Raw genomic sequence first — 22,248 nt, forward strand, 5'->3', positions numbered from 1 at the left:
TCCTAAACCCATTTGATTCTCGGGAAGCTGCAAACTCAAAACAGGATTCAATTCAATACGGACAGGGTCAGCAGTATCTTACTGCAAGACTGTGGGGGAGGGAAATGCTTCATAAAACAGCACTTCCCTAGCTGTGTCCCTTCCCCACACGCATGAAACCCCTCCTCCTACACACACACAAATCAGTGGGGACCCAAACACAGTGGGTGTGCCTTGATGGGCAAAATGATGTTTCAATTGTGCTAGCTCAGTTGAGTTAGCTTAACATGATTGAAAAGGCCCATTAAGATGCAGGTTAACACATACAGAGCACTGTTAGCAGGCCATGTTTTAGCCTAGCTGGGAGCCTAGGCTGTAACACAGCCAGATAGCATGGTCAGAGAGAGATAAGGGCTTCCACAGAGTTGCAAGTGTGGGCTGGAGGGAGAGGGAAGGTACGTTATGTCTGCCGACAAAATATGAGCTATTTCAGTGGGTCTTCAGTTGTTTTCATCCCTGTCATAAATATAAAGGGAAGGGTAAACCCCTTTAAAATCCCTCCTGGCCAGAGGAAAAACTCCTCTCACCTGTAAAGGGTTAAGAAGCTAAAGGTAACCTCGCTGGCACCTGACCAAAATGACCAATGAGGAGACAAGATACTCTCAAAAGCTGGGAGGAGGGAGAGAAACAAAGGGTCTCAGTCTGTCTTTATGCTGTCTTTGCCGGGGATAGACCAGGAATGGAGTCTTAGAACTTTTAGTAAGTAATCTAGCTAGGTACGTGTTAGATTATGATTTCTTTAAATGGCTGAGAAAAGAATTGTGCTGAATAGAATAACTATTTCTGTCTGTGTATCTTTTTTGTAACTTAAGGTTTTGCCTAGAGTGATTCTCTATGTTTTGAATCTAATTACCCTGTAAGAGACTTGGTGGGATAACTCACATGACTGGAGTACAGTCATGGATGGTTATAAACTGTTCAGGAAGGACAGGCAGGGCAGAAAAGGTGGGGGAGTAGCACTGTATGTAAGGGAGCAGTATGACTGCTCAGAGCTCCGGTACGAAACTGTGGTAAAACCTGAGTGTCTCTGGATTAAGTTTAGAAGTGTGTGCAACAAGAGTGATGTAGTGGTGGGAGTCTGCTATAGACCACCGGACCAGGGGGATGAGGTGGATGAGGCTTTCTTTCGGCAACTCACGGAAGCTACTAGATCGCATGCCCTGATTCTCATGGGTGACTTTAATTTTCCTGATATCTGCTGGGAGAGCAATACAGCGGTGCATAGACAATCCAGGAAGTTTTTGGAAAGCGTAGGGGACAATTTCCTGGCGCAAGTGCTAGGGGAGCCAACTAGGGGGGGCGCTTTTCTTGACCTGCTGCTCACAAACCGGGTAGAATTAGTGGGGGAAGCAAAAGTGGATGGGAATCTGGGAGGCAGTGACCATGAGTTGGTTGAGTTCAGGATCCTGACGCAGGGAAGAAAGGTAAGCAGCAGGATACGGACCCTGGACTTCAGGAAAGCAGACTTCGACTCCCTCAGGGAACAGATGGCCAGGATCCCCTGGGGGACTAACATGAAGGGGAAGGGAGTCCAGGAGAGCTGGCTGTATTTCAAGGAATCCCTGTTGAGGTTACAGGAACAAACCATCCCGATGAGTCGAAAGAATAGTAAACATGGCAAGCGACCAGCTTGGCTTAATGGTGAAATCCTAGCGGATCTTAAACATAAAAAAGAAGCTTACAAGAAGTGGAAGGTTGGACATATGACCAGGGAAGAGTATAAAAATATTGCTCGGGCATGTAGGAAAGATATAAGGAGGGCCAAATCGCACCTGGAGCTGCAGCTAGCAAGAGATGTCAAGAGTAACAAGAAGGGTTTCTTCAGGTATGTTGGCAACAAGAAGAAAGCCAAGGAAAGTGTGGGCCCCTTACTGAATGAGGGAGGCAACCTAGTGACAGAGGATGTGGAAAAAGCTAATGTACTCAATGCTTTTTTTGCCTCTGTTTTCACTAACAAGGTCAGCTCCCAGACTGCTGCGCTGGGCATCACAGAATGGGGAAGAGATGGCCAGCCCTCTGTGGAGATAGAGGTGGTTAGGGACTATTTAGAAAAGCTGGACGTGCACAAGTCCATGGGGCCGGACGAGTTACATCCGAGAGTGCTGAAGGAATTGGCAGCTGTGATTGCAGAGCCCTTGGCCATTATCTTTGAAAACTCGTGGCGAACGGGGGAAGTCCCGGATGACTGGAAAAAGGCTAATGTAGTGCCAATCTTTAAAAAAGGGAAGAAGGAGGATCCTGGGAACTACAGGCCAGTCAGCCTCACCTCAGTCCCTGGAAAAATCATGGAGCAGGTCCTCAAAGAATCAATCCTGAAGCACTTACATGAGAGGAAAGTGATCAGGAACAGTCAGCATGGATTCACCAAGGGAAGGTCATGCCTGACTAATCTAATCGCCTTTTATGATGAGATTACTGGTTCTGTGGATGAAGGGAAAGCAGTGGATGTATTGTTTCTTGACTTTAGCAAAGCTTTTGACACGGTCTCCCACAGTATTCTTGTCAGCAAGTTAAGGAAGTATGGGCTAGATGAATGCACTATAAGGTGGGTAGAAAGCTGGCTAGATTGTCGGGCTCAACGGGTAGTGATAAATGGCTCCATGTCTAGTTGGCAGCCAGTGTCAAGTGGAGTGCCCCAGGGGTCGGTCCTGGGGCCGGTTTTGTTCAATATCTTCATAAATGATCTGGAGGATGGTGTGGATTGCACTCTCAGCAAATTTGCAGATGATACTAAACTGGGAGGAGTGGTAGATACGCTGGAGGGGAGGGATAGGATACAGAAGGACCTAGACAAATTGGAGGATTGGGCCAAAAGAAATCTGATGAGGTTCAATAAGGATAAGTGCAGGGTCCTGCACTTAGGATGGAAGAATCCAATGCACCGCTACAGACTAGGGACCGAATGGCTAGGCAGCAGTTCTGCGGAAAAGGACCTAGGGGTGACAGTGGACGAGAAGCTGGATATGAGTCAACAGTGTGCCCTTGTTGCCAAGAAGGCCAATGGCATTTTGGGATGTATAAGTAGGGGTATAGCGAGCAGATCGAGGGATGTGATCGTTCCCCTCTATTCGACACTGGTGAGGCCTCATCTGGAGTACTGTGTCCAGTTTTGGGCCCCACACTACAAGAAGGATGTGGATAAATTGGAGAGAGTCCAGCGAAGGGCAACAAAAATGATTAGGGGTCTAGAGCACATGACTTATGAAGAGAGGCTGAGGGAGCTGGGATTGTTTAGTCTGCAGAAGAGAAGAATGAGGGGGGATTTGATAGCTGCTTTCAACTACCTGAAAGGGGGTTCCAAAGAGGATGGCTCTAGACTGTTCTCAATGGTAGCAGATGACAGAACGAGGAGTAATGGTCTCAAGTTGCAATGGGGGAGGTTTAGATTGGATATTAGGAAAAACTTTTTCACTAAGAGGGTGGTGAAACACTGGAATGCGTTACCTAGGGAGGTGGTAGAATCTCCTTCCTTAGAGGTTTTTAAGGTCAGGCTTGACAAAGCCCTGGCTGGGATGATTTAACTGGGAATTGGTCCTGCTTCGAGCAGGGGGTTGGACTAGATGACCTTCTGGGGTCCCTTCCAACCCTGATATTCTATGATTCTATGATCTACCATCCTGATTTTACAGAGGGGATTTCTTTACTTCTATTTACTCCTATTTCTATTAAAAGTCTTCTTGTAAGAAAACTGAATGCTTTTTCATTGTTCTCAGATCCAAGGGTTTGGGTCTGTGGTCACCTATGCAAATTGGTGAGGCTTTTATCCAACATTTCCCAGGAAAGGGGGGGGTGCAAGTGTTGGGAGGATTGTTCATTGTTCTTAAGATCCAAGGGTCTGGGTCTGTAGTCACCTAGGCAAATTGGTGAGGCTTTTTACCAAACCTTGTCCAGGAAGTGGGGTGCAAGGTTTTGGGAAGTATTTGGGGGGAAAGATGTTTCCAAACAGCTATTCCCCAGTAACCAGTATTTGTTTGGTGGTGGTAGCGGCCAATCCAAGGACAAAGGGTGGAATATTTTGTACCTTGGGGAACTTTTTGACCTAAGCTGGTAAAGATAAGTTTAGGAGGTTTTCATGCAGGTCCCCACATCTGTACCCTAGCGTTCAGAGTGGGGGAGGAACCTTGACAATCCCCTTAGTGAGAAAAGTGGAGGGGATGACCTAACCCTATAACTTCATGGCAGAAGACTGAAGATGAATGATAAATGTGAAGATCTCAATGCAGGCAACAACATTTACATGGATAGCAAGAAGAATGCAGATTCATATTAACAAACTCTAGTAAATTACTTTTTCTTTGTTCTCTTTGTTATTCCATGATCTACTATGAAAATTATTGCTGGAATTCCATCACCTAATGGATACAGCAAGATTATTTCAACTAGGTGTTAACTGTGCTTATATATGAATACAGGCCCATCTTATGAGAAGAAGTTCTCAGTATTTACTTCTAACAACAGTGCCCGGAGAGTAATTTTTAAGCACGAACATTGCAAACAGTGAATCGTGTCATAATCAGTTTGTTGAAAAGAAACAGAGAGGGTTTTTTTTTTTTAAACTTGTCCTACCCTTTCATCTAATGAGGATAAATACAGTACATACCACCCTCATCATCTTAACTGACTTATGAACACTTGGGACTTCACAGTTATTAGATTGTGCTCACCACAGAGTGAACAGTGCTGGGACTTGATCTTACAAGCTCCCTGTGTTCAGGTGGGCTATTGCAATCATATGGGGCCCTAATGAATTGGGACTACATATAGGCAAAGAGATCCCTTTGGACGGTCAGATTGTCTGTGAGGAGGTTGGAGGGGGAATCAGAGATTTAGTGAGAAGGTAACTCCATAAGGATAACTTAAAGCAGTGTCTATTTGCTACGATTACCTCACCTAAAATATACAGGAAGGTGCAACTGAAAGACAACCTACATAGTAGCATTTCTTATTATGTATCCAAAGGGTACAAAATGTATCAGGAGGACAGAACAGGTTGTGCTTGTGGGGGAGTGAAAGAAAGTGTAGAATCAATTAAGTAAAAATCTTAAATTAACCAAACTGTACCATAGAATCTCTATGGATAATAATTCCATGCTCTAATAATAAGAATATAGTGATAGAGATATACTACTGACCACCTGACCAGGATGGTGATAGTGACTGTGAAATGCTCAGGGAGATTAGAGAGGATATTAAAATACAAAACTCAATTATAATGGGGGATTTCAACTATCCCCAAACTGACTGGGTACATGTCACCTCAGGACAGGATGCAAAGATAGAGCTTCTTGACACCTTAAATGACTGCTTCTTGGAGCAGCTAGTCCTGGAACCCACAAGAGGAGAGGCAATTTTTGATTTAGCCCTAAATGGAGCACAGGATCTGGTCCAAGAGGTGAATATAGCTGTACCTCTTGGTAATAGTGACCATAATATAATTAAATTTAATATCCGTGTGGTGGGGAAAATACCACAGCAGCCCAACAATGTAGCATTTAATTTCGGAAAGGGGAACTACACAAAAATGAGGAGAAAAATAACTTAAAAGGTACCGCACCAAAAGTGAAATCCCTGCAAGCTGCCTGGAAACTTTTTAAAGACACCATAATAGAGGCTCAACTTAAATGTATATCCCAAATTTAAAAACATAGTAAGAGAACCAAAAAGTGCCACTGTGGCTAAACAACAAAGTAAAAGAAGCAGTGAGAGGCAAAAAGACATTCTTTAAAAAGTGGAAGTTAAATCCTAGTGAGGAACATAAAAAGGAGCATAAACTCTAGCAAATGAAGTGTAAAAATATAATTAGGAAAGCCAAAAAAGAATTTGAAGAACAGCTAGCCAAAGTCTCAAAAAGTAACAGCAAAAAAAAAAGTGTTAAGTACATCAGAAGCAGGAAGCCTGCTAAAAAAACAGTGGGTCCACTGGACAAATGAGATGCTAAAGGAGCACTCAAGGACAATAAGGCCATTTTTGAGACAATAACTGAATTCTTTGTATCGGTCTTCATGGCTGAGGATGTGAGGGAGATTCCCAAACCTGAACCATTCTTTTTAGGTGACAAATCTGAGGAACTGTCCCAGATTGACGTGTCATTAGAGGAAGTTTTGGAACAAACTGATAAACTAAAGAGTAATAAGTCACCAGGACCAGATGGTATTCACTCCAGAGTTCTGAAGGAACTCAAATGTGAAACTGCAGAACTACTAACTGTAGTCTGTAACCTATCATTTAAATCAGCTTCTGTACCAAATGACTGGAGGATAGTTAATGTGACATCAATTTTTAAAAAGGGCTCCACAAGTGATCCCGGCAATTACAGGTCGGTAAGCCGGACTTCAGTACCGGGCAAACTGGTTGAAACTATAGTAAAGAACAAAATTGTCAGACACATAGATGACCATAATTTGTTGGGGAAGAGTCAACATGGTTTTTGTAGCAGGAAATCATGCCTCACCAATCCACTAGAATTCTTTGAGGGGGATCCAGTGGATATAGCGTATTTAGATTTTCAGAAAGCCTTTGACAAGGTCCCTCACCAAAGGCTCTTAAGCAAAGTAAGCTGCCATGGGATAAAAGGGAAGGTCCTCTCATGGATTCACAACTGTTTAAAAGATAGGAAACAAAGGGTAGCAATAAATGGTCAGTTTTCAGAATGGAGAGAGATAAATAGTGGTGTCTCCCAGAGGTCTGTACTGGGCCCAGTCCTATTCAACATATTCATAAATGATCTGGAAAAAGAGGCAAGCAGTGAGGTGGCCAAATTTGCAGAAAATACAAAACTACTCAAGATAATTAAGTCCCTTCTGAAAAACTACAAAAGGATCTCTCAAAACTGAATGACTGGGCAACAAAATGGCAGATGAAATTCAGTGTTGATAAATGCAAAGTAATGCACACTGGAAAACATAATCCCAACTATACATATAAAATTATGGGGTCTAAATTAGCTGTTACCACTCAAAAAAGAGATCTTGGAGTCATTGTGGATAGTTCTCTGAAAACATCCACTCAATGTGCAGCGGCAGTCCAAAAGTTGAACAGAATGTTGGGAATCATTAAGAAAGGGATTGATAATAAGACAGAAAATATCATATTGCCTCTCTATAAATCCATGGTACACCCACATCTTGAATACTGTGTGCAGATGCGGTCTCAAAAAAGATATACTGGAATTGGAAAAGGTTCAGAAAAGGGCAACAAAAATGATTAGGGATATAGAACTGCTTTCGTATGAGGAAAGATTAATAAGACTGGGACTTTTCAGCTTGGAAAAGAGGTGACTAAGGGGGGATATGATTGAGGTCTGTAAAATCATGACTGATGTGGAGAAAGTAAATAAGGAAGGTCTTATAACACAAGAACAAGGGGTCACCAAATGAAATTTATAGGCAGCAGGTTTAAAGCAAACAAAAGGAAGTATTTCTTCACACAATGCAGTTAACCAGTGGAACTCTTTGCCAGAGGATGTTGTGAAGGCCAAGACTACAGCAGGGTTCAAAAAAGAACTAGAGAAATTCATGGAGGATTATCCATCAATGGTTATTTGTCAGGATGGGCAAGGATGGAGTCCCTAGCCTCTGTCTGCCAGAAGCTGGGAATGAGTGACAGGGAATGGATCACTTGATGATTATCTGTTCTGCTCATAGCCTCTGGGGCTCCTGGCATTGGCCTCTGTCGGAAGACAGGATACTGGGCTAGATGGACCTTTGGCCTGACCCATTATGACCATTCATGTGTTCTTATATATCCTTGGGGTTACCAAAGGAATTTCAGCTGTATGCATAACATCCATTACTTGGATATTCCATTGATACGGCTTACAGGAATTATTTTCACATTCTGGTATTATTTGAAAATAAAATGACGACCCTTACCTTTTAGGGTAAACCCTAGTGATTCCACCATCCGTGACCACAAATTGTGCAACAACTCCATTGCTATGACAAAAAGAAGAAATTTAAATGAAAGCTAATCAGAACTATTACCAACTCCACCCTCACAATAGCCACCATTTAGGCACAGAATTATGAAAAAAATACACATATTTTCTAATCAACATTAAATACTGAAATATACATGTCACACATCTAGTTTTATTTTTGACTTTGATATCTAACCACAAATTTGAATTTACCAGGCCTTGGGTCCTGACATTCATAAACAATTTACAAATACCCCAATGACTACATAGTTAATAAAAAGATATGAAAATGATATGAAAAGATATGAAAAAAGAACACTCACAGAGATTGCTTACTCCAATAATTCTGGACTAGTTCATTTGTAAATCCTGCATCCAGCAAAACTCTAATGACCATATCAGCATTACCTAGCAAGAGACAACATGAGTCACCTGAAAACACATGACTTTGAGATCTGTAAATCTGTTAAAGATGAAAGTCTGAATTGCTTGATTCCTGCTACTTATTAATAAAAAACTGTGATTTTTCAAAATGTTGATTGATGCTGAGAAGAAAATATGCTAATTTAATCAAAACTTTTAAGCTAAAATTTTCAAACTCAAGCGGCTAAAGTTAGGGTTGGTCTCCATTATGGGGAGATCCACACTGCTGCAATTGATGCAGCAGGGATCGATTTAGTGGGTCTAATGAAGACCTGATAAATCAATGGCAGAGTGCTCTCCGGTCAATCCTGGTACTCCAACTCTCCGAGAAGAGTAAGGGAAGTTGATTGGAGAGTATCTCCCATCAACTTAGTGCAGTGAAGACACCGGGGTAAGTCAACTTAACGTACGCCGACTCCAGCTACATTATTCACATAACTGGAGTAGCATAACTTCCATAGTGAAGATAAGCCCTTACACTACCAAATCAGAATACAGAAGACAACTTTTTCAAACTTGTCTTTTTAAAATTGGGCACCTACATCTATTTTTAGGCAGCTTACTTGACATGGCCCAAATTTCAGAGGTATGAATGCTCACAGCTTCCATTGAACACCCAGAACTCCCACTGTGGGCAACACCACTGAAAATCAGGTGCCTAAATATTGTGGTGTTAAGTTTGAATGGTTAGAGCCACTATTCAGGGTGACCACTGGGGGAACTTAGTAAGGAGGTAAGACTCGATGTAAACAAGAAATAAAGACAATCCCTGCATTCACTGTGACCAGTGTCCTGGATCTCTGTAATCTCCACATCTACAGCTTTAGGTGGCTTGGGCTAACTTTAGCTTTGCCTACATTACATTCTATAAAGCCACCCAGTTATTTAATGGGGAAAGATTCCAATTTTGTATCAAAGATGGAAGTTAACATACTGTGAAGAGCACATGTTCATTCAAATAGTTGACACCTCATCCTTCCCAGGATATACAATTAAGCCATTTTTGTGTTGTTTTATATCTTCTGCGTAGGAAACTTCTGCAGTACCTTTCCCAGACCCAAAGAAGACCTCTGTGTAGCTTGAAAGCTTGACTCTCTTACCTCCAAAACTTGGTTCAATAAAAGACCTACCTTGTCTTGCATTACAAAGAAGAAATACAATTCAACTACAGTATGAATCTGACAATTAAGACCTTCCTTTATTTTTATTTTTAAAATGCAACAAGCATTTCTTCGTCCCTTCCTGTAAAAACTACAGTGATAATCATGTTTTAAACAATTAGATTAGATGGGCCATGTCTAAGACTATACTTTTGAAAAGCTATTCAGAGGTCAGTGCTTCTCAAGCTTTTCTATTTTGGAGACCACTTTGTAACAGGAAGTTCTTTACAATACCCTAGTGATTTAGGTAAATATTATAGTACCCAACTTTACAGCTTTGTGAAATAAAACAATGGCTGACCCAAAGCCCAATGAAGTAAACAGAAAGACTCTCAGGCCACTCAGTGAGGCAGCAGTTGAATTGGGATTAGAACTAGGCAGTTCTGACTCCCAATTTGAATTGCGGCGAACTCTGTGGTTTCACTGCAGAGGATATCGCAAACTTTTTCTATGATATTGTTTCTTATGCCTTAAGTTTCATTCTTACCTTTGGAGTCAAATGAACTCAAAATGACCTGTCATCAAAACCACCCAAGTTTTTCTGCATTTCACATTGAATCTATTAATTCTCTACTACTCTTATGCAAAATCAAAAATCAGTTTGTGAACCTTTGCAAAAAAGCTTTCAGTAAATCCACTTTAAAATTTGAATTTGTAATGATCCTTACTACAAACATGTCACACAATCAACTCCTAGGCCAGGCTCTAACCAGTAGATAGCACTGCTTCAATCCAATTTTAACAAATTACTTTAATTCTAATTAGACCATATTTACATTATCCTGCTAAAGCCAGCCTGTTTAGTTGCAATCCTGCACAACCTTATTCACGTAAGGGCTCCAATTACTTGGGACTCACAGAATTAAATTTACAGAGGTGATTGTTTGCAGAATCAGGGATGGTAAGATTCAAGTCCTTTGGACAGAGCCATACTAAGGTACATAACCAGGACAGGGTACTTGTTTAAAAGTAACCTGTCCAGCTAAAAATAATGAGAACAGATCAGGGACTGTGCTGAATATGACCAGGGCTAGTTCCTGCAGCCCATACTTGGTCCAAATTTCTACTGAAGTCAAATGGGAGTTCTGAATATGACTCGATCTGTCCCTAAACGTTTAGCTATAAAAAGTAATGAGAATTAAAGCTATATCCTACATATGAATTAGATAACCTTATAGATGGTATTAGTTATTCCCTTTTAAAGATAATTTTTTGTTAAGGATAATCTCCAAGAAGGATTATTACACATTACTTTAGTCAACACTATTATCTTAATCATTCAGGAGAGTACTTGTTTAAGTTACAGTTATGAAAAAAATAAAACAATTAGGAAAATAAATTCAGATATCATTGTGATTTCAAATCTGAGAGGTGGCAGTAATTTGACAATGTGCTGTATGGTTTAATTACTCTCTAAGCCCTCGTGTGTACCATGCTGATACTAATGTGTCCTCAATACTTGATTATAAACTAATGTAGGCTATTAGCTTAGAGTTTTCATTTATTAAAATTTCTCTCTGGGTTAAGTCATTTGAGATGAATAATCTCATTTCTAAGACTGACTCAGGGGACACACTCAAAGTTACAGTCATACATTATACAGCCATAATACAGCATCTGATAAGACAAATGTGTGGACAATTAAGAAAATAAATTAGCCTTAAAGACAGTTACATTGTGAGAGGATTTCATATCTTGTTGCAGATTATTCCAGCTAGGTGGTCTAACAAAGTAAAGACATTTTTACTGCAGTTCCCTTTGGATGAAAACGACCCCATGGTAATGCTTAGAATCTGACATCTCCTCGGCTTTCATGATAATTGATCCCATATCGTGACAGATCACAAGAGGTATATTTTTCTCTCCATGTCTCTTTAAAACCTCTAGCAGTGCTAACAGGAGGTAGGTACTCAAATAAATGAATCTAGCCATTAAAATCTTCTGTGAAATTTTCTTGAAAAGTAATGTTTCACTGATGTCTTTAATAACATAAATATACAGTGGACACATTTAATAAGTTAATTCCATTTTCAGAACTATTATCATTTCCAAGAATATTTCTATATTTACAATGGGGAATACCACTGGTAACACATCCCAAACCGGAACGAACTACTTAAAGTGCACCTATTGTAAGACTAAGCTTCTTATACTAAAGTATTGTTCATTCCACTCTGAAAAATCAGAATGTAAAAATGACATGCTTTTACTATTCAGAGATCTGTTTCCTTTTTATATTCAGAGTAACATCTGTGAAAAAGCAACTTTTGTGCATTTACTGACAAACATATGTTTTTCCTGCTTTCCCAGTTGAACAAACAAAGCTAAGGCTGAGTTCTGAATTCTATTCCATCTTGTGCATCTAGAGATTATTATTTTTTGTATTAAATTCCAGTCAGTCAGCAAACCCACTGAAGGCAATGTTTTTGCATGGGTGAAACTTAGTGCATGCCTTGAAAACAAAAGGATTTCCCAGGTATAACCCTAATTTGGCATACAGGATCTTTATTATTGGTGGTTATGCATGAGCTGGAAAGAATCAAGTTTGACTCCAAAAGTCCAGCTGAATTTGCAGAGGTGACAAAAAGAAAAATGTCTTTTTTACTTGTGAACTGACATAGTTGATATTGACAGACAATAAACATGGGACCAGGCAATGCCACTTGTACTTTCCAAAGAAGAACTGCACTTAGGCCTAATCCAGAAATTCACATAAGCATGACAGTAGTCCACCTTGACTATCAGAACTACACATCATTTAAGTTAAGCACATGCTTGTGGGGTTTGCTGGATCAGGGCCTTAAAGAAGAAAACAGAGTAAAAAATACTCATTCTATGATCGAACTTTCCTCTGTGTTTTCCAGCATGTTTGGTCTATTAAGCATGTAAGCTTCTCTGTCCTTGTATAGTATCAAGCACACAGCTGGTGCTTAACAAATAGTAAATAATAAATTATAATGGTAGATTAGATTAACCCAAGGAAAAGGCTTAACAGACATTGACTAAAGGAACCCCATTTTGTAGGCAGCTAAGTTTAAACAGAAGCATAATCCTGCACCACTGAAATCCATGGAACATTTGTTGCCGACTCCATTGACAACAGGATCAGGTCTGCAGTGACTTGCCCAGTGGAAGTGACAGCAAGCCAATGGAAGGGTCAATCACAGAACCTAGGAGCCCATGCCCTCTCCTCTAATCAGTAGCCAATTTAATGTCAACTATTTTGCCTCCATGTAGAAAGTAACTGAGCAACCTCAATCCTATACAGTTAGGACTAGACTTTGATTCGCTCTTTATGGGAGAACTAGAGTGGAGAAGAGAAATAGAAAGCCCCTTCCTCCGCCCCCGTGAATTTACAAAGGAGGCATCCAAAACTGGCGTTCATAGTGTTGGGGTCACATCAGAGTCAAGGCCAGCCAGTGCTGCCAGAAGTGATCAAAGCCCTGGAGGTGGATTATTCGTGTACGAGTGTGGCTAAGACTCCATCATCTTCCTCCCAGCATACTGGCAGTCACGAGCACGGCTGCACCATGGGGAGTGTAGGCTGTATTTTTTTTTTAAACAGATGCAGTATATGCCTCTACTCAGTGTGTTCTCTCCAGGGATCGGGATCATACGGCTTAAATGTATGTTATGCCTCCACCCACAGCGCTCAAGTGCTGGAGGTGCTGTTCTCCACTTCCTGTGCTTGTGCTTCCCTGGTTCACAAAAATCAAAGATTTAACGTCTTTGTAGCCAAATGACAATATGCTGCACTGACACAAGGAGAGATATCTGAGAGAATTTTGACCAATGACAAAGGACACTGCACTCAAATTTTGGTTCGTTTGTTTTGTTTTTCTCTAAGGGTGGCTATGTGTGATGATGCAACAGGCATTAGGGACAGTGGGTGAGGCTGGTATTGTAAAAACCCAGTACGAAGAGATTGCAAGGTAGAAGGATTAATGTTGAATGAGGGGATGTAGGTGGCAGAATATAACCAAGCAGAGCCCCTTATGAGAGGCCTCAGTGCAGATGAGCAATTGCTCAATGCTGCCTTCTGGGTTCTCTCTGAATGACCTCCACCACACATTGTCTGGCTTGCTGGAAAACCTGTGTTCCCCTTTAAGAGCCAGAGAGCCAGGAAGTGATTTCCGCTGCAGCTCCAGACCAGATCAGCATGGGAAACACTGACCTATTCCCCGTCAGGTGACAGGAAGAGAGTGGGGACTATATAGGTCCATGTCGGTGCAGGAAAAGCCTTTTGTTACCTGGACCTGGCAGAGCAGCACCCACCTCCTGCCCAGGGAAGTGGTAAAATTCTGGGTTTTATCAGGATCCACTGTAGGCATTGCGCTATTTGCTCCTTTCACGTGGGACTGGGAAGGAATTTTCCCCTCACTGCCAGACTAGCCAAGGCACAGCTGGTTTTCTCCACCTTCCCCAAAATGAGTTCGAGGCGGGAGGGGAGAGGGGGGAGTTAGCCGGGACAAACATGAAATGGGAGTTCGGCCATGATGTCGCTACTCATGTAAACATGGGGCAGGCGTCCAGTGCAGGTAATCCGTAAGGAAAGCATGCAGGGATCAGGTAAAATGGATTGATAAAGGATTTAAAGGAAGTATTCTTTAAAGGAGAGGAAACTGGGGGGAGTAGTTTGGGGCTCCTATGACTGGTACAGCCAGGAGCCAGCCCCCATCCTTTATAGCCCCCTCTTAACCCTTGTTCAAGAGGGGATGGATGGTGAGGTCCCAGCAGAGGGTTGGCTGGGGATGGGCTGAGAGAAGCCCCCAGGCATATAGCGAAAGGATCTTGGAATTACCTGCACTGTATACTTATGTGCTGGGTACTCCCAAACATTTAAGAATAAAATTCCTAATTAGACCACACCCATTATCTCCTGTCCTTCTTGCAGCATAGCTGGACAAAGAAAGGATTGGAGCAACTCAAGAGAGACGCCATATGCTCTTGGATCCATCAGAAGGTTTATCAATGGCACCAAAAACAGCGGATGGGTCTTAATGAATATCACAGACACCTGATATACGTTCATCCGCAGGCAGACAGCATTAAACAACATAATCAGCGTATTCTCGCCATTCACTGATGAGGCAAGAAAAAAACATAGTGGCAGTGTCAAGTAAACCCGAGGACTCCAGCTGCTGCCAGACCCATTCTGCCCCATCTTTCTGAGCAACTTTCCCTAGCAGAAGAAGATTTGCATTAGGGTGAGAATTGGAGAGATCATCAATGTCATGGGATGGTTTCTTGAGCTAGAATTAACAACTTGCCATCCTATGTCTTATCTATTTTACATAAATACTGCATGTTCCATTTGTAAGCACGCTTTTTATGAATTAGTGTTGGAAATTAATTTAGTAATCACAAAAAATGGCCCTCTTAAATGTACAGTGAAAAGTCCTTTGCAGAGAAGCAGATGCACTGGTTCCAGTACCCAGACTTTAAAATTCAATGGAATCCATGCACATGAAGGGTAATTATAAAGCAACACTATAGAAGGAATATGTCTTTGCAGTGAATAGGAATTGTTAGTATCTCTTTAAATAGTCGGTGAGCCCTTTAGTGGACCTCCCTGTCTTCTGCTGTAGAAGCCACCAGACCCTAACAATAATTGTGTCTTTACTCTCTATACAACATTCAGGATAGGAAGAATACACACAGACAAAGCTGGGTTCCAAGTAATCGTGTTTACTAATGATAGCAAGCATAGAATGCTTAGCGCGCACTAGCACACCTGCTCTGTTAGTTTCTGGTGTCTTCTGCAATAGAAGGCCCACTAGAGGGCTCACAAACTATTTGAAGGGATATGCTACAATCTTCAGAACAGATCTATCTGAAAGGTCTTTATACCCTTAGACCAGTGTTGAAACTGACTGTGGAAGTCAGTAAATATTAGATAGATCCATGAGGGAAGTTTGTAAGTTATTGAATACATTTTGCTTTATATTATTTAGGGAGATTTCTCGATGATCACAGCAATCTGCAAAACAATCTTACAAGTGCTCTCTTGGACATAAATAAAACGTCTGATAAGTTCAAAGCTCTGGCCTGTATGTAATTCCATTAAGCAAATAAACACAGAAAAAATCTTAAAACACTGGCATAGTGAAAGCTATCGTCTTGCAGCAGTTTTCATATTTTTATATCTCCCTGTGAAAATAATTTTAGTGACTGGAATAGAATACTTACATGAAGGGCTGTTTGGGGTATTTCGATCAATAAACTCATTGAAATTTAAAAGAAATTCAGTGTTGTTGTCTGATACTTTTACATCATTACAGTATTCTCTGAAAAACAACAAAACATCAGCCTTGTTAGATTTGTTTCAGATGCGACTGGGGCCGATAAGAAATGGCTCGCATTTCCTGGAAGCCAGGCAGAGCTTTGCAGGCCCTCAGATCAGTGCTAGTTATTATAACAGACAATGGAACAGGATTCTGCAAAATTCCGTTGACCCTCTTTGCAGAATTCAATAGGAAAAGGCGAGTTTCCTAGCCATCTTCTAAAGTGCTTTAAGTGACCCAGCCAAGGGAGCAACCTAAATTATTGGTTAAGTAGAGGCAATCTTTAGCCAAAATATATTGGAAATCTTATTGTTTATATGACCTCTTAAGATTGGGGTCCTTGACTGGAGATTGTACACTGTTAAAACTGAATTAGATACTATCTACTCCCTCCCCCCAACAAAATCCACATGGGTAAAGTGGGTTTATTTATACAAATTTGGTATGACCACATACCTTGTGATATTCTCTGAAGCAAAGCCATAAGTAATATGCTAAAAATCACTGTGCACTTCAAGGGGAAATATTAGCTAGCAACTGGGATTAAATGCATTAATTTCACATTAAAATATGCACTAAATTTTCTATAGTAGAATAAATGATAAAGAGAAGATAGGTGTTGAACAATTACCAGTGGTATAGGGAAGTAGCTCATTTTCAAAATATATTTTTATGCTATGCAAAGGGAAAAGTTGGGTCAAACATTTCTTTAGAAAGAACCCACCTTCCTGCCATTCACTTATTACACCATGGACTAAGAATAACTCAGGCAGAATTTAGACCCCAGTCCTACAGTCAGCAATTCAACGGGGCTCTGTGCCTGGTTCTGTGCCCACATAGATCAGTTGCAGGATCAAGTATCCTTTATCAATGCTACAATCCATTATCAATGCCTCCAACCCTCCAAGAAAATTAAATGCTTCTGATCAGTTTTAGATTGCTTTGAGTTTGGGGGTGGGGGAGGGGCACCAACAAAAAATCCACAACTATTTGCTTTACATGTGATTTCTTTCAGAATACATATATAGTGGGCTAAAAAATCTTGAGCTTTTTGAGCTAGAATGAGTTTGAATCATTCTAGACTGATTGTGTTTAGATGATTTCTCCATTGTTTATCACCACTGTCATTTTAAGATACTCTTGCTTTAGTCAGTCTTTATATGTAGCATTTATACTAATATGTTTCAGTTGCACAAATGCAATGGACTAGGAAAGCACAATTCCTTGGGAAAACCCAGGAAACTAATGCCCTTACTGGATCAGATTCATCCCTGTTGTAACTCCACTGAAGTCAATGGAGTTACACACAATAATTGTTATTGTAGCTCTTATGGAAATACTCTTCATCCTTAAACCTCAAAAGAGATAAGTATTATTATACCGATTTTACAGGTGGGGAACCTGAGGCATGGATAGGTTAAACCAGCTTGTCAAATATCATCTGGACCCAGGAATAGAATTAAGAACTCCTGAGTCCCAACACTGTATTCACTAGACCACATTACCTTTCAATAAATATATAAATGAGGGTTTGTCTGAGGTAGCTATTTTTTTAATTTTATCCTTCCAAATATTATAACACTGCAGAGTATGGAGTGCTATATGATAAACTGTGAGATGAAGTAGCCTGAGAAGGTGTTATCCATATTCTTCCAATAAAAATGTTATCTAAACTTGGAAATCTGAGTTTAACCATTGCTCTTATACTTAACAATTTCCCCCAGCACATTTCTTGTGCAAAATTAAGTTTTATTGGGCAAGTCAATGCTTCATAAATGTAACTAACCTGATCAAGACTTCTTATTTACTGCTGTGTTTAATGCTTAGAACTGGGAAATTGACCAACCTTGGTGCTATAAAGGTATAGCCAGCTTCATCAAAGTGATCAATCTTTAGCGTTTCTGAATCTACAAAGATGAAGGTTGAATATCAGATAAATAAACAGGATTTTGTAAAACTACTTGGATAATTTCTGCATGCATCTGTGGATTTTAAAAAATGCGATCTACAAAGAACATTTTTCTAATTAATGTACTATACCATCATCGGTAGTCCACATTGTAGGAAGAAATGATCCGATTATTATACAGCAATACACCAAGCAATAACAGAACAACTGAAGCAAGTTAAATCTGAGTCATTGTTTCATTATCATGACAATATGATAATCCAAAGTATATGTGACATTTCCATTAGCATTGCAATGTGATAATTCAAAATATCCAGGATGTTTAGGATTGAGAACATCAAGAAAAACATTTATCTCTAATATTTTCATCAATAAAGTTATAAAGCATCACTTTTAGAATAAGCCCCTTTCAATGTTATTGAAAAGAGTGGTCTTAAAAAAAGTAATGATATATCTGAGCATCAGCATGAACCAACAGGTGACAGGATCAGACAAACAGGGATTAGAGATTAGCAACAAATTGAAATGTGCATGAAAACACAAAAGCATTTTATAGATTCCCTCCGCCCCGGCTTTTGCTATGGTACCCAGTGGTCATGGGAGAAGTCCAGAAATGAAGAATACAAAGGAGAACATCCAGTAGGAATAGAAATATAAGTGGAAAATATCAACTGCAGTAAACAGAAGGAAATTGAGCAACAAGAATATACTTGCCCTCTTTGACTGTGAAAATCCATCAGAAAGAGAAAGCAGGGAAACAGAAAAAAACAGGGTAAAGCAAAAGGGGTCACAAACCAATATTTTATTCAACCACCCCTTGAATAAAAATATTGTGAATAGATCATAGGTTCAATTTATGTACAGCTGTAGTCTGGGAAGAAGACAAACATCTTTGAAGACTGGAGTGTATGTCCTTGTCTATTATTTCTGAGGTAACCTCTATATACTGTGGCTATTTCAAGGGTCTATTTTGCAGGGTATATTGATGCCACTCCGACATCAGTAGATCTAGTCCATAAACAGAAACATTTTTTACACTCATTAAAACTTTAATCACTAGTCCCTATTTGATAAAGTTAAGAAATAAATCATACAAAATGACTGGTTGGTAAAAGCTTATCATGTTGTTGTCTCCTACCCAGCATATGGTGATAGATGACATGGTTGTCAATGAAACAACTTCTAACCACGTCTTCTCTGAGCTAACAGGAGCTATGACTGACAAGGAGACTTGTAACAAGAGTGGAAAATGTTTTGTCCTTGTAAGTAAGTTTTTGCATACATATATTTCTAAATGCAAAAATGGAATTCATTCAGGTTTGGATTAACACTTGGATAAAGTTAAAAGGATATGATGGCTCATGCTTCATTTACTGGCTCAACTATGGTCAAACAAAGTAAACAAAACTTTAATGCTGGAAATATATCATACATATTATTTCCAGTCAGTTTTCTAGAATCTGGAAGTGGCTTAAAATGAGTGTCATCCAAATAAGATTCTATAGACATCCACTGAAACTATTTACAAAGTGCAACATAAAAGCTTAACTATAAGCCAAAACTAAATAGCCCCTAATCTTACTTTATTTATAAGAGCAGCATGAGAGATTGCTATATACAGCACTGTAATTACTGCAAACTATGAAAAAACGCTTTAGCCTATATATTATTTTTTAACAGGTGGAATATTTAAATGTCAGCTAGCAGACCCTTAAAACAACACCAACAGAGGATACACAAAGCAATGATTCTATAGGTACATAGCAAAAGGGAAGGAGCTGTAAGTGAAGTTGGGGTACCTGCACATATTCTAGCTATGTAGAATATTTCTTGTACCTTGAATGCTTACAATGGGTTAGAATCATTGCTGTAGATTTTGGGTACATTATGGTAACATTAGGGAACTCCACAAACTTTATGAATTTCAAAATTAAATTTTTAAAACGTCTGTGTGTCAGAAGTAGGTCAGAACCCAGAGAACCTTCCAAGTACTTACATCTGGCCTGAGTTATTGGTTCTTCTATTTTGGCTTTAATGTAGTAAAAGCTGTAGGATGGTAATACCAAGGCCAAACTGCAACAGAAATAACAAAGGCATAAACAAAGAAATAAAGACACATTTAGCTCACTGGAGAAAACTTAGAAGTTTTAAAGCAGTTTTCTCAAGTCAGCTTTGATGTGTCTTTGAAAACAATTAACAAGTTGGGGATGAAAATTATTGTGAGATGAGATGATTTGATTATTATATGCAGTCCCACACTGCCATAGTGCTAACTTTAGGCACCTCAATGGGGTTGAAATTAACTACATGTTAAAAGGGCATTAAGTAAAGTGGGAGGTATTCCAGGATCTGCACCCATCATAAAATTCATAGGCCAGTCACAATTTTTATGGATATAGCCACTGAAAGTTCTGCTTAAAGAACAGCTGAAAAAAATCACAAATAATTCTGAACTGCTATTAAAAGAGTATGATGATGACCGAGTTCCCTTTTAGAATAAAACAGCTACTGATATTTAATGCAAAAACCTGTAGTACTTGAATTTACATTATCTCTAAGAGACAGAATATCTTCTTAAAGTAATGCAGTCACTTTTGGACAAAATAATTCTTTGAACTGTACTTTATAAGAGTGCCCTAAGATGTACAATATATTTCATAATGCACCTCCTTTGATTTCAATATTCACTGTTGTTTAGAAATGATTCTGTCTTTTGGTTTTGCCACTAAAAATCAATACATGCACCTGAGAGCAGAATTTTTAAAAAAGGATGTTAAAGGCAACGGGTATAAATCCCCATCAGAGACATATCTACTTCATCACACATCCTTAATGTTTGCACTCAATTTTCATTAACATAAAAGTGCATTTTACCACTGGTTTCTAATGGATGGCTGCAGAAATTAACATTAAAACAAGTTGTACAACTGGGCTATAAGCAAGATGACCTTTAATAATGCATTTGCCATTTAAACATCACAGAAGTGAGACTGCTGATTATTTAGTGATAGCCTTCTACCAATTCCCCTTGAGGGAAATCAGGAGAGGTTTACCTGCCATTAACAGTTATTGCTAACAGAAACTACTAATTAAAATCTATAATTTTATGTTTAATGGGACTGCTGCAATGTGAACCCAGGAGATTAACTGCTTTCTCTCAGCCTATGAAAAACAACTATGAGAGGAATTTGGTAAGAACTGAGAACTCATATAAATCAAATACACGTGTACTGCATACTAGATAGCATGATAGGATGAAAAATACCTTGCTTTCCTTCAGAAAATAAAAATGGGGGTAACAACAGAAAAACAAGGTTCTGAATTGCATAGATCAAGCCAGCTCTTTGTTTTAATTCACAACAACTAGGTTTAGGGGGTTGGTATTTTTTTTCTGTTTTGTAAAATATTTTGGTCACAGACTGTCATTCACTATATATTTGTACAGTGCCTACTACCCCAACTTGGTTGATGTCTCTAGACATCATAGTAATGCAAATATTCTTATTTTGGGTACAACTCCCAATATTACATATTTTTGTTAAAATAAAATAATCCTTTCAATGTTGTTTCAAGTTTCACACTATGCACTGACAGTGATTCTGCTTTGTGACAATTTGTTCAGTCCTGAAAGGTCCGGAGTGCCCTAACTTGGATATTCAGAACTTCATAGAATTTGGGCCCAATGTTGGTAATCTTAAGAAATATTCAGCTTTGAAACTAAAGTATGATAACTGCAGCCCAAATACTTTAAGAAGTGGATGTCAAGATGTCGCATCCCTTCCAGTGTCACAGCGATGTGTAGCTATAATGTCTCAAATCATGCATTTCAGGACAATTGTGAGAGTGAGATACACCTTTTTCAAAAAGTGTTATTTTTCTCTGCTGTTATCTATGGCCATATGATTTTATATAAAAAATAATATAATTGTTATTTAACATTTGTATATGGCATCTTAAATGCAACTGCACACTAGAGTGATAATACCATAGTACTTGCCTGCCAAAATCTGACACGGTAGTTTAGGTATGACACGACAAAACAAATAATGAATATAAGATTGAGAAGGAGGTTTACACAAAATAAGGTTGCGATATTGCTTGTTTTGTAAAGGCATGAAACATTAGCTCTTCCTTTTTTATTTTATTTTTTAAATTTTACTTGCAAAGGCCAGTGTGGGAATGGAAATTATTGTTGGAGAGACTGCAAGAAAAGGTGGGATTAGAGGAGGATCTGAGGGAGAGGACCACAACCAAAGACACAATTACAAATCAGACACTACAATGATTTTAAGAGTCCTGCAGAATTTATGAGATCCCTGAAAAGATAAGGTCCACTTAAAATTGATACCATGAACCACACAATCTTCTTAGTGAGTATGGTGAAACTTTGCTAGTAGGTAAGTTGTTTAGAAAGCTCCACAAAAGATTGAAGGCTTGACTCTGTACACTTCCTTTGACAAAACACTCATGGGCAATGGGAGTTTTTTTTTTTTAAAGGCCTGCAGGACTGGGCCT

At 39.5% G+C, this 22,248-nt stretch overlaps 1 protein-coding gene across 2 annotated transcripts in view; it reads right to left on the bottom strand.

The window, feature by feature from the left end:
• Positions 1 to 22,248, bottom strand: part of CACNA2D1 (calcium voltage-gated channel auxiliary subunit alpha2delta 1) — a 651,754-nt gene that overhangs the window by 32,667 nt on the left and 596,839 nt on the right. The window contains exons 22-26 of one of the 2 annotated variants that reach the window (XM_074942556.1): positions 19,730 to 19,806; positions 17,671 to 17,731; positions 15,730 to 15,827; positions 8,281 to 8,365; positions 7,911 to 7,973 (exon numbers count right to left, since the gene is read on the bottom strand). In XM_074942556.1, coding sequence (XP_074798657.1) covers positions 7,911 to 7,973; positions 8,281 to 8,365; positions 15,730 to 15,827; positions 17,671 to 17,731; positions 19,730 to 19,806 — 384 coding nt within the window. Of the gene's footprint in view, positions 1 to 7,910; positions 7,974 to 8,280; positions 8,366 to 15,729; positions 15,828 to 17,670; positions 17,732 to 18,385; positions 18,457 to 19,729; positions 19,807 to 22,248 lie in introns of those variants that run through there. The other variant, XM_074942557.1, reaches the window with a different exon arrangement.

The sequence above is a fragment of the Natator depressus genome, chromosome 1 (assembly GCF_965152275.1).
Source record: "Natator depressus isolate rNatDep1 chromosome 1, rNatDep2.hap1, whole genome shotgun sequence".
Lineage (NCBI taxonomy): Eukaryota > Metazoa > Chordata > Testudines > Cheloniidae > Natator > Natator depressus.